Source organism: Arvicanthis niloticus, chromosome 15 (assembly GCF_011762505.2).
Source record: "Arvicanthis niloticus isolate mArvNil1 chromosome 15, mArvNil1.pat.X, whole genome shotgun sequence".
In the NCBI taxonomy this organism is placed as follows: domain Eukaryota; kingdom Metazoa; phylum Chordata; class Mammalia; order Rodentia; family Muridae; genus Arvicanthis; species Arvicanthis niloticus.
The window spans coordinates 67,419,099-67,432,810 of record NC_047672.1 but is presented as its reverse complement, the minus strand read 5'-3'; the positions used below and the strand labels follow the sequence as shown (position 1 = coordinate 67,432,810).

Below are 13,712 nucleotides of genomic sequence, written 5' to 3'. Positions count from 1 at the left end.
AGTTCAAAAGTAACAACATATTTATCAAAGAATTTCAGTACATTCCTATTGAATACACAATATTTTATCCTAACACTATTGTTCTAAGTAATTTGTAACCTTCATAGTTCAGTTCTTGAGTTCAAAATTGCATTCCAGCATTCATCCTGAAGGAAGTGAGGCTTTCAGCAATTTAAGGTTCAGTTGAAAATCCAGGAACAAATTTTGCCACCAGCTATTTTAACTACTGTATTTCATTAACAAGTTTATAATAATAAAAATAATTGTACTTTTTATATCTTAGGTTAATCACAGGGCCACAGTCAGAGTCACTTTACAATACTTACTTTCAGTTGACTGTTTGTAAGAGTAAAGGTTTTGTTTGAAAAAGTGTCTTTAATCAAATGATAAGTTATATTGTTATTGGGAATAGTTCCATCCTGATCTGTACAAGTTAGGGAAACTAAAGGGGTGTCAACTGGGATGTTCTCAGGAAGCTCAATTCTGTAATGAGAAAAAAAAATGTTACATGTTAAACTTGATTTAGGCAGATTATTTAACTTTAACTTAATAGATTATTTGAAAATAGTGCATAATTTAAATAACCTTCTTGATAATAAGTATTTCACAGTATCCATAAAAATTGTATATTACATGACAAGATTAATAATGATGAAGCAAGGAGAAATGGCTATACTAAAAATTGTTACACTAGGTTCCTGAACAGAAAACTTAATCCATAAATATTGCTGAACATATGACAAATTGTTCCTCCTCAGGTTGATAACTTTACATTTGTAGATCATAAAGTTCTATGTCAGCTTATAAAATAGCTATGCTCATATCTTTAAATTGGTACTATATCCCATTGTCCTACCTTGAGAATAAAGAAACTATGAATTACTCTTTAGATGTGCTTAAAAGAGAGCTGAGACTGTGGATTCTGTATTAAATACTTTCCTATTTACAAAATACTTACGAAGAAGCAACTTAAGGAAGAAGGATTTATTTTGCCTTCAGCTTAGGCTCAAGTTGATCTGCCCATTGTGGTACAGAAGCTATGGAAGTCAAAGTGTAATGCATCTGGGTAACAGTTTATTTGTGGTAAGTCAGAGAGAGAGAGACATGAGTGCTTGTACCCTGAACATTTTCCTTTTCCTTTTTCAGTCCAGAACCTCTATCTTTTATTTTTTTTTAGAGATGGAGAATGAATATATGTCCACATTGATTAATTTATAGTAGAAACTCCTTTTCAGACATACCCAGTAACTGTTTCCAAGGTGATTCTAGACCCAACTAAAGTAGGCAGTCAGTGAAAACTATTCCCCTTACATAAATTCCCTTTACAAAAAAAGAAAAATCACATTTTTCTCTATATACCCAGTTTTCCTACAACCTCTACAAATGGCTTGAGGGAGGCATATTGGACAATGGAAAGGATATTGATAGGTTAAATTACTATTCCTAAAAAGATAAACTTTAGCAGGAAGCTCCAACCTGAGCTGGATTAGGATGACAGAAGTAGACATACCAAAGTTATTGAGGAAAAGACCATGAGGACTCAACCTTACACATAGAACTTGCAGACAACTAAGGAACACTAAGAATGAGAAAAATAATCTCCTCTAGGCAAAAGCACATCAATTACTTCCCCATTTCCAAGTGGTCAGCCTTGAAAAACATAAATACAGGTAATCTAATATAGACTGAGTATATTGTATCTAGGAATAGATATATAGTTAGATGGATGGATGGATGGATGGATGGATGGATAGATAGATAGATAGATAGATAGATAGATAGATAGATAGATAGATGATTAGTTATACATGTACACATAGACATCTATGCATGTAATAATGTAACTTGGGGCCATGGATTTGAAAAAATATAGATGGATATGTGGAAGGGTCAGGAGGAAGAAAATGGAAGGGAGAAATACAAGTTAATATCTCAAATTAAAGAAAGATAAAGTAGGCTTCAGGCAGGAATCTGACATTAGGCTAGAACAAGGAAGTAATCTCAGGTAGGAACCTAAATATTAAGCTAGAACAAAGAAGTAATTTCAGACAGGAATCTAAATTTTAGGCTAGAACAAGAAAGTAGGCTTCAGAGATAAAAATGACCTTGGGCTAGGACAGGGAAGTAGGCTCAGATCATTTGGTCATCCTGATGAGCCCTTAGAAACAAGGATCATGAGAGTGTTCATGTAATTGGGTTTAATGCCTTGCTTTTTCTTTGACTATTTATGTTTATTGTCTTGCTTGTTCCTTGACTATTTGCATCTAGAACTGACCTTAATACATGCATGTAATTAAAATGGTATAAAAGCATAAAGGAGGAGGGCGATGGGATAGGGTCCTAGGGAGGGGTAATGGGAAAAGGGGATGACATCTGTATTGTAAATAAATAAAATGTCCAATAAAAATAAAAAAGAAAGATAAAAGTTAAAATTAACAGTTTAGCTTGAGAAATCATGAAATGAAAGATAACTACTTGTCTATTTTGCTAAGTTGAAGAATATTCTAGAAAGTTGTACTTTCATCAGGTTGAACACATCTGCTATGTTCCCATTTCCTTAGGGGGATGATATTTAAATTCCATTATTTAAGGTATGAAAAAACATAGAGCATTATGGTTATCTGTAGTGACCCTATTGCACATTAGCACCTCAGAACCTCTGCTTTCTATCTGCCACTCTCCCAGGCCTCCAGCAAAAATCAATTATCTCCATCTGTCAGATCATAAGTGTTGGTTTTTGACAACTCAACAGAGCAGAGTTATAATTTTTATGTGGAGGCTTATACTGTGCCCTATTATTCTTTAGTACTTGAGGCATTTCTGCTTTATTTATACACAAGGTGTTCTTTTAATGGAAAGACAAGTTATTCAAGGGCAGACTACCCTAAACTTATTGTAAGGTATTGAAACATTGTTTGTTTCAAAGTGAAAAGTACCTGTAATAAGAAATGCTAACTGTTCAGCCTACGTGATTTCATACACTCCCCTGTAAATAGATGTCATTATTCTTCTCTACTTGATATTTGATTGCTGTGAATATACATTTCTAACTTTCCCTTGGTATTCTCTGTACAGATGGAACATTCCTTAAATGGCATTTGGTTGACTTTCTAGACAGGCCAGATTTTGGAGCACTTCAGTATTGATTTTTACCTATAGTGACAACAAATGGAGCAAATCGACATGTCCCAGGCAAGTGAAAGACGAGGCTGTGTTTCATGTGAGAATAAAGTAAGAGAAGAATGAAAGAATGCTGCCTCTGCTCTAGAACAAGTGAAGCCCATGCACTCATCGCTGTGATGTTTTCTCACTACAAATATCTGAAGACCCAACAATCACAGACACAACTTACACATAAATATCCTGAGAGCATCTTGGAGGGTTGTCATTTACATCCTGTAGAATCACTGTGAGTGTCCCAGTTGTTGAATGTATTCGCTCATTGTCGTAAACTCTGACGTATAATACCCAAGATTTTGGAATTGTGTCATCTTCATAGTCTAATGGATAGGCAACAGTGACTTCTCCAAAGTCTAAGAGGCAGGAAATAAGGATGAGTTCAACATTCACATGATAAAGAACATGTGCGTTAAAATCATGAGATGAATAAATAGTCCTATTGATTAAAGGCCAGTTGCTGACCCAATGAAATCACAAACAAGTCACAATTGTGCACATGTGAGGAGTAGGGAATGAGTGTGTAACAGAAGACAGAAGTCCCCTGTGTTACTCAGGTCATAGCAACTGCATTGGGAAACACACAATGAAGCTTAGACTGATTAAGGAATAGTGAACACAGGATAGACAGGGAGAAAACTGGTTCTGGAGAAGGGTAGGGTTGGGATGGCATATATCCCAAAACAACAAAAAGTAAAAGGTTTGTTTTAGGTAGGAAATACTTCCTAAATACTTTTATTGCATCTGTACTTGCAGAGTACAGTCTAAGTGTATGTATTGCTTTACCAATTATGAGTATATAAATAACTGATGTATCATAATTATGCTGGTAAATCCCTGGGAGGATTACTCCTTTTCTCCTTCATGTTTACTGTCCCTCTCTGTAGAGTCATTATTTTTCTGGATATAAACTATGTTAAAGATTTGGTTGCTTTTAATTATTCAAAATTGTAGGGAGAAGCCGTAGCAATGAAGTGCAAATAAATGCAAGATTCCTTATGTGAAAATTTCTGTATTGAGATCCTGGAAACATGTTTAATCTTATTCTATTCATATGTGAAAGGGTATGTTCTGTCCTAAAAAGGAAAGAAATGTTTATTTCCTCCATATTCTAATTTTATGCTAAAAATTTTTAGAGGCACAGATAACCTCATAACTTCTGAGGATGTGAGATGTACTTAAGTCGCAAGTGTCATATTCAAATGGGTTGAATTCAAGTTTATCTATGTCATGGAAATCCATTATGGGAGTTTAGGCTGGGGATTTGAGTAGCTCAGGGGTGGAGCATTTATTTAGCATTACAAGGCCCTGCCACTGATCCCCTCCATGATACTGGAAAAAGGGAACAAAAAACAAAAACAAAAAAAAAAACCTTGTCCTCAGGACTATATTTCAGATGGGGATTGGTCCAGTAAAAAATATAGACTGCCTTTTATGTACATAATGTCCTTACAAGAATGTCTGACATAAAATGGATATTCAGTTTATGGTAACTAATATTCCAGTTTCCATGGGAAAATTGGTTTCTCAGAGAAAGCTCATAAAATAAGTTCCCAGTGCAAACTTACACATCTGAATTGTCAAAGAGTTTGCCAGAGCAGACCAACACTGAGAAGGCTTCCATACTTCTAACAAAAAACAAAGGATTACCATTTCCTTCATAAAAATATGTTAAGTGCTCTCCTACATATTTTAAATATCATCTCATCCTAATATAATGACTTTAGAGCTTAGTTTAATGAATAAAAATACTTTATAGTATACTTTCTGAAATGACCAACAATAAAAATTATTATACCTTCATTTATAGCAAATACTTTCTGTGTACCAATGAATTCATAACGTACTGTATCCTCTATATCTCGGTCTGTTGCCATGAATTTGGCCAACTTTGTTCCAATAGGCAGATTTTCATTAATATTTATAGGTGCCTCTGGTCCATATCTATAGGACAAAGAAGAAGTTTTGATCACTCAGTGTAAACAAGTGTCTTTTTCCATCTACGTCACATAGCAAATATTTAAAATTTTTGTGATACTTCTTTTGTGATATTTTATACTCTCTGAATTCAGATAATTTTAATTGATATATGCCATTGTTGATATTTAAAAATATATTTAAACAACAATTTATCCATTCTTTCTTTTAATCATTCTCTTTCAAATGATTGAGAAATTATTAATTATAAAAGGTAAGAAAATGCTCCAAACACTTCAGTAATAACTTTACATTTAATGTATATTTGGAAGCAAATCCATGTCAAAAAGTAATTTGACCCAATTCTCTTGTGTTGCTATAGTGATCTCACAATATGAACAAATGTTCATTTTTATAGTACTTTAGCTAGTAATAATAAGGGGCAGAAACTTGTAAACAATTCTATTTCATGACAAAAGACGATCATTTTCTAGAGTTTAAAGTGCAAGTAGAACTGGAGCTGACTTTGATAGTGAACGTGAGGAGAGCAAAGAGCTCCCACAATGGTTTGTTTGCTAGAAGTTTGTTTTCTACAACATTTTGAATATTATAAGAAAATTTTGCATTGAAAATAATAGAAAAACACTGATATGTATCCTGCTATTAAAAAAAAAAAAAAAAGGTTCCAGAGGTTAAATCACACCATTTAAATATTTAGATTAAGCATTGCTTACATCAGAATGGGACTCTCATCATTAACATTTTGGATGTTTATAGTGATGGTGCCAATGCATGACTCCAGAGACAGGCTGTCCCTATTTCTCACAGCAATTACCAACTGGAAAAGCTAAGAACAAAAGACAGAATGTTTTACTTTTTTCACTTTGAGTTCTTAGTACATATAATTTCTTTTTTTTCTTTTTTCTTTTTTTAAATTTTTTCTTTTTTTATTGGATATTTTATTTATTTACAATACAGATGTCATCCCATTTCCCATTTCCTCTCCCTAGAATTCCCCATCCCCCTTCCTGCTTTATGCTTTTATACCATTTTGATTACATGTATGTATTAAGGTCAGTTCTAGGTTGAGGGTCTAGCAGTACAATAGATGCAAATAGTCAAGGAACAAACAAGACAATAAACACAAATAGTCAAAGAAAAGGCAAGGCATTAAGCCCCATTACATGAACACTCCCGTGATCACTATTTCTAAGGGCTTATCAGGATGATCAAAGGATCTGAGCCTACTTCCCTATCCTAATCCAAGGTCATTTTTATGTCTGAATCCTGCTTCCTTGTTCTAGCCTAAAATTTAGATTTCTGTCTGAAATTACTTCTTTGTTCTAGCCTAATATTTAAGCAATGATGGAAATGGAGGCACAAATATTCCAAGAACCAGAGGTTTAGGCTGACTACAGCAAAGGACTTTCAGACAGAACAGGTCAAGGCACACATCCCTATGCAGGACATACATGAATTCACAACAAGTGTGATGATGACAAACACTAGACCAGAACAAGTGCAAGACAGGAAAAAAAAAAAAGAAGATCTCAGCATAGTGGTGTAGGTGAGCATGAACTATTACTAATTACTAATTACTAAGCTGAGAATCTTAGTAATTGATGGGTAAGAGAAATCAGTTTTCTTCAAGGACATAACCCCTGTTAAGTGGGCCACATTCCAAACAGGATGTCCACGGAAGAGTAAAAGGCAATATATATTGGAAATATATCGACTCTATTGTTTTAAAACAGCAAGAAGATAGAACATAAATTTGGGTACAAAGGTAGAAGAGGGACAATCCAGGAGGAGCTGGAGTAAGAATGAATGTGATCAAAATATACTACATGATAAATAAATCTCACACAACATTTTAATTAGTCATGAACAACATATAGTCATTTAAGTAAATTGTTATTATATATGTATATTATATATCATGTGTGTATATATAAAGTTTATTTAGAAATAAAATAGAAACTATGTAAAGTAGGGAGAAGGTACATGATTTCTTTAGGAAAAGGAGAAAAATTCAACATGTGTTACCTTAGAAATAAGAGTAAGAGTGAAAACAATACCTGGCATACAAAGAATATTAAGAGTGGGAGGTGAGTCCTTAGATTGGTGGTATTTTTTGCTTGTTTGTTTTGCTTTGCTTTGTTTGAGACATGGTTATTCTTTGTTGAACTGACTGTCCCAGAATTTGCTTTGTAGACCACAAAAGTGTATAGATGTCAATTATTTTTAATTAAATGTAAAAATTAATGCATCTATATTAATGTGAAGGCAGATTAGAGGAAATTTCATGTTCCACAAGACAGAACATCCCTGTGCAGGACCAATGATGGAGCAGAGGAGAGAGTCCTGAAAGATGAAGGCCCAGAAATCCTATAGAAATCTGACCCGCAGACTCAACTCATGCTCATGAGTGTTGCTAATCTGCCCTGATGACATCCATGTTTTCCATCTTGTTCTGTGCTGTTTGTGTCCCACCCTTAAGGCCCTCTAGCTGCATCTGCTGTATTCAGTTCCCTGGCATCTGCAGCCTCCCCATTCTCCCATCACTTTTACCTTCTTCTCTCTGCTCATCCTACATTGTGCACTGAATAGTAAGCCTATCCTACATTGTGCACTGAATAGTAAGCCTAGATCAACCCCATCATACCAAGATGCCTGAAACAGATGCATCAAATGTGCTGCTCAGTGTATTTTTAAATAACTTTCTATTGACCCAGATGAATTGGGCGGCTTTTTATGCTTTGTTTCAGTTTAAGTAAGTTTCAAATATTTTGATTAAAGAGTAAAGTAAAAACATTTGCTTTATTAAAGTATTGGTTGTTCTTACCTTAGGATCTGTTTCATAATCCAAAAGTGGTTCCACGGTTTTAGAAATAACACCACTATGTGAATCCAAAGCAAAGTAAGCAGTGGCATCAGTTGAAGAATTTATTATTAAAAACTGGAACAAAACCCACAAATATGGCTGATATATTGTGGTAAAAGCATGAATTTCGAACTGACGTTTTTTGATGAGATTATTTGGCAAAGGCTACACTCAGTTTCACTTTGTGAAGACAGTGCCTATAAATAAAATCTGAGTTTGCTTTTATATCCAGACTTCAAAAACAATGCAAACATTCCTTCACATTTTTCAGCTGTACTTTTCTCACATTTTGTTTTGAATGTAAGCACTAGGGCATTTTAAATGGCTTTCACTGGTTTCACAATTAGCTTACTTTTTAGTGTTACCATGACAGCTTTGTAAAAAATATAAAACACCATCCCCTCTTGTACACTGAAGAAAGATATCTATAAAGAGGTACACACAACAAACAATTTGAAACAAAGCTTTAAATCTCACCCCAGTATGGATGTTAGACCTGAAAAATAAAAGTCATGCTTTACACAAGCATGTTGTTTTATTATGAGAATGACATACTATTCTCACTGTATTATCCACAGTAATAACAGGGAAATAGAGCCCAGACTTAAGAGAAATATTACTGGGTATAAAAAAAATTAAGACTCTAAACTGGAAAAAGACAAAAAAAAATACATCCTGATTCTTCTTCAAAGGAACAACAAAACCTGGGAGGTACGATAATTAATACATAGAAAGAGATCTGACAGCTGTGCTAATGGACAATTGGCTTTCTTTACTTGCTTGTTTCTGAAGAACCAAAGTTGCCTTACTTTAGATTAGAACCGACTGAACACTTTATGGAAAAAATTCTTTTATTTCTTCTGATAGTATGATGATTTTGGATTTGCTAAAAATGGCTGCTTTCAAACTGAAGTTTTTTCTCACCTTAATGACTAAAAATTCAAATGTTATAGTAATGCCCCTCACAGAAAATATACCTGTTGACTCATACATACAATGTGCACACACAATCCCCATAATCTCAAGGACACACTCTTACATTCTTATGTTCTGTCCTCACCATAACAATAGACTCTCATTAATGGACTTATGTGTCCAGTAAGGAGATACTGTGTTTTACCTTGTTGTTTTTCTCAGTCTAAAAAAGTTGGTAAGGAAAAAATAAATAGATCTTAGTGTGTTAACCAATGGTTCATAATTAAATTGGAATAAAAATTCTACAAAGACTAAAGTATCCTGACAGCTACTCTCTCAAACCTTACCATTAGCCATATTGCCAAGTTTGTTTATAAGTCAAATCAATGATTATGAACATATGCAAAAAGAGACTCTTGCCCATTGTATCAAGAAATTGACTAAACTATTACAATTAGGAAAGAATATTCCAATCTGTTGATATGATGTATTATACTATCAAGAAACTAAATTTGTTTTTTAAAAATATAATAAGATTATGGGATGTATTACATGATAAAAAATTTTGAGAAAACAATGATAAATTTCTTTCCCCATTAAACTGTATTTTATTATCTATCACTTATCAATTTTTGAGTTTTTACAAATTATTGGTGAAGCCAAAATAATAAGAAGGTCTAAAATATCTTTTATGTAAATTTGGGACTTAAATAAGTAAATGTAAGAAATAACAAGGAAAGGCTATTCCAGAATGCACAAATATCTGAGATAAATGTAGTAATAAGACACTCTTCCCTACAGTGCCTGCAGATCATTGAAGGTCTATGACTTCCACTTTCTCTCTTATTGTTTTCATTTTGCTGCTATATTCAAAAGTTTTAATCGCTATCTTACTTCAGTTAGCACCATAAGGTCCAATGACATGCTTAATTTTAAAACCTGAGAAAACAAATTTTGCTCATTGAAAATTAAGTGATGCATTCCACTTTTTAAACAATGGGGAAAACATAAATGATAATTATAAACTTACTTCAACCTCTTGTCCCAGATCTGGATCTCTTGAAAGAATTGCATATATAAAAGCAGATGAGGGGATATTTTCAGGAACAGACACTGAAATACCTACACAATCATACAAGCCATTAATTGTAATTAAATGACACATGCCTCCGTATTTTCTTGCTTCACATGGCCTCTGTAAGTCACCAGGCTGTAAAAGTCTCTATTGAGTAATTTCCTAAAGATACTTCCTCTAGAAAACACTACAAATGTTTATTCACACAAACTTAAATATTGATTTTTTAGTTTAGCTTTATTTATGTCTTGGGGGTGGGGGTGTATACATGTTTACTGATACAATTGCCCACACAGGCACACATGAAGGTTAGAGATTGCTGTTGATTTCCTATTCACTCATTGCTTCACCTCTACTTTTTCTGAGAAAAGTTTCCTTACTCAACTTGAGCTCTCACTATGAGATATACTCCCCGTCAGTGGGCCCCTGATATTTTATTCATCTTCCCAGTAGTGGGTTTATTGATGGGTATGGTCACACTCGACTTTTGTGGATGTTTTGGGGAAATAGCCCAGGTTTTCATGCTTGCACAACCAGCATATAAGTATTGAGCAACCTTCTTCACCGTTATTTCCATAAAATTACCTGAGACTTAACTAAGCTTTTCAGGCTCATCTCAGTGAAGGAACGAAAATAATCTTGCCTCGACTTTCTAAACAGCCGGGACTCTAATCTGAGAACATCCAGCCCAGATAACTGCTTTTTAAGTTTTGATATTTAAAACAATCAACAAAATTCAGATTTTTATTTTTAAATTTAAATATCTGGTTGATGTGTAGAATGAGATATAACTGCTCACTGTCTGAAACACCAACGGTTACAAGGATACTTACACTTAGATTCATATATGCAAGAATATTGTTTTTTTATTATTTCCCACAGTAATGCATAAAAGTAGATGCAAACAGTGTAGTAAAGAAAAATGTCTTTTAATTCATACTACATCCTCATTCTTATTTGTACAATGAAGATAAACTGCGGTCTCATCATTAGGGTGGTTGTGGGAAGTAAGTATAATATGTATATATCTCACACATCTCAACAAATGCTACTTTCTGAAAACTGTATGCTTTATCTTGGTTCTGATGTAATCAAGTGTGATTCTGTCTCATCCCCAAATAAAATAAGACACACACACACACACATGGGTATGTAAACCACTGAGAGTTTCTTCATCTGATGAAAAACAGATTCATCTGTAGAAACACATGATTCATTCATTCATACACATAGTCAACACACACACACACACAAACATTAAAGAAGGCACATAAAAGAAGTATTTCATGCCTATATGTAAGTAGCTGAATATAGATATGTAATAACACATGTATGACTGAACATGTGTATGACTGGACAAAAGAAGGCTGGATCCCTGAAATACTTGTTACAGATGGTTATTAGCCATTATGTTGGTTCTAGGAACCAAATCTGGACTCTCTGCAAGAGCATCAAGTGTTTTTAACCATTGAGCAATCCCTCCAATTCAGAGGTTATTATTTATTATCTATTTTGGTGGTCCCGAGAATCCTTGTGTTTTTTTTATATTTCTGAAGATATTAAAAAACAACTTTTTGTATGAATAAAGATTAGTTTCTTTTGAACTTTTGTTCTACTCTAGATGTGTGTGAACAAATGATCAGGTGTAGTGATTCATTCTGGGTAGCTGTGGCCTCGGGGCAACTAAAATTAGAAACTGAGTTGGTTAGATATATGTCAAATTATCAACATACAATTTGTAATAATGTCTTTGGGGGGGGTGTCCACAGAATTGTGGTATTCTTTGTTTAATTACACTGAGTCGTTCATGTTTTGCCTTAGTTGCAAAGAAACCACCGATACAATGGGACAAAGGCTCCCTGATCTCCAGCATGTCTTAGGAGTTAAGCCAAGTCTATGGTAGAACTCAGGTCAGCATGACCTTGAGATTCATGTGCATCTTTTAAAAGTTTACTATAATGCGAAGACACTAAAATCAAATTACCAAGAACATCAAATCGTTTCATAGTCATCCAAAAAGATATTATCTTCATGAACACTAAGACCAAAAGCTAGTCTACACCAAGAGCCTTGTAAGATTTGCCATATTTTTTTACTTTACTTTGTTTTATTTTAAAAAAGAGATTATAATATAATAAAATCATTTTTCTTCTTTATTTTTCTTCTTCCAAATACAACCATATATTCCTATTGCCCTGGTGTCTTTCAAATTTATGGCTTCTTTTTATTTCATTGCTGGAGTGTGTGTGTGTGTGTGTGTGTGTGTGTGTGTGTGTGTGTGTGCATCCCTGAATATACACATATCATTTTCTCAGTCTGTGTAATGTTATTTGTATGTATACATTTTCATTGATGACCTTATGCCATGGGATAACCATTTCCTGTGTTTTATTCTTTGGGAAGACTATTTCTTCTACTCCCAATATTCTTTACTTGCCAGTAGTTTTTTCTCTAAATTTGAGCCAGTTGGCTAGGCTGAATGGCCAAGGTTCTCCAGAGTCCCACCAGTCCCTGACTCACCAGCATTAGGATTATAAGTATAAAACAGCAGCTACAATTTGTTTGCTTGTTTGTTTTGTTTTGTTTTCAATGGGTTCCAGGGGGGTTAACATAGGTCCTCACACTTACAAAACTCACTTTAGTAACTGAACTTTCTCCCCAGTCATGAAAATTATATCTGTTTAGATGTTACATATTTGACATATTGTGAGGAACAAATTAAACCTTATGTTACAGATGTGTTTAAAATACTATTTCTATTACTTTTCTCTATCACACACCTAATAAAGATAATTGGAATTTGAACTACAAAGATCCTTTTTTTCCCTTATTTTGAAGCCCATCTCTCCTCTATCTAGCTTTTTTTATTTAAAAAAAAATCCTTTTTTACTCTTTGAATCCTTCCATATTCAAATTCACGGCCTCTATTTTTCATTGATTTTGGTTAATAAACATTTTCAAGCTTAGTGGCATACACTGGGAGAATGATGAAGTAGGATCACAAGTCCAAGCCCAGCCAGAGTTCTGAAGCGAGGTTTTGTTTGAGAAGTAGAACTAGAACCAGCTCGGTGGTGGAGTGTGCTTCTATACACGTAAGGTCATTGGTTCAATCCTTAGCACCCTTCGCTCTAAATCAAATCACGAAGGAAGCTCTGCTATGTTTCCAGGCTACTACTTGTAGGGCAGTTTTAATTGAATCTTTGAAATGAAATTGACTTTAAATATACCTGTGCCTGTTGAAAACCTTGGATCACAGGAAATAGGATCATCAACATTTTCCACAAAAACTGTGAACATATACGAGTTGCTGTTGTTGCCATCATCTCTGGCTTCAATTTCCAAATGGTAGATTCTGGAGTTACTTGGATTGTCAAGATTCAAAGGTTGAAGAACAGTGATAATACCTGTGACTAAAAAAATAATTAAAGTGAAATACTTATTCCTTTTAGTTTATCCTGATGATGTCTAAATTTCTATAAAATTCTATAATATTCATTTATAAGAAAGTGATATATATCAAGTATATATAATTTTAAATCTTTAATGATTTTTCTTTACTACATCTTTATTTTAAAATAATTCCATATTAATGCTTAATTCATTACATTTCCTCTAAGTGTTTTTAAATTATCATATATGTGTTTATCAAGTATAGAAACTAGCAATTCTTCTCTAAAATACCAAATATAATAGGTGACATTTGATATTAATTGTAAATATATCATAGTAGTGAGTGTAAAATCT

General features: G+C 33.7%; 1 protein-coding gene across 1 annotated transcript in view; it reads right to left on the bottom strand.

The window, feature by feature from the left end:
- Positions 1-13,712, bottom strand: part of LOC117720479 (cadherin-related family member 4-like) — a 118,581-nt gene that overhangs the window by 53,136 nt on the left and 51,733 nt on the right. Inside the window, exons 8-14 of the mRNA XM_076913180.1 lie at positions 13,196-13,378; positions 9,924-10,015; positions 7,940-8,053; positions 5,829-5,941; positions 4,976-5,121; positions 3,353-3,533; positions 327-483 (exon numbers count right to left, since the gene is read on the bottom strand). Coding sequence (XP_076769295.1) covers positions 327-483; positions 3,353-3,533; positions 4,976-5,121; positions 5,829-5,941; positions 7,940-8,053; positions 9,924-10,015; positions 13,196-13,378 — 986 coding nt within the window. The remainder of the gene's footprint in view (positions 1-326; positions 484-3,352; positions 3,534-4,975; positions 5,122-5,828; positions 5,942-7,939; positions 8,054-9,923; positions 10,016-13,195; positions 13,379-13,712) is intronic.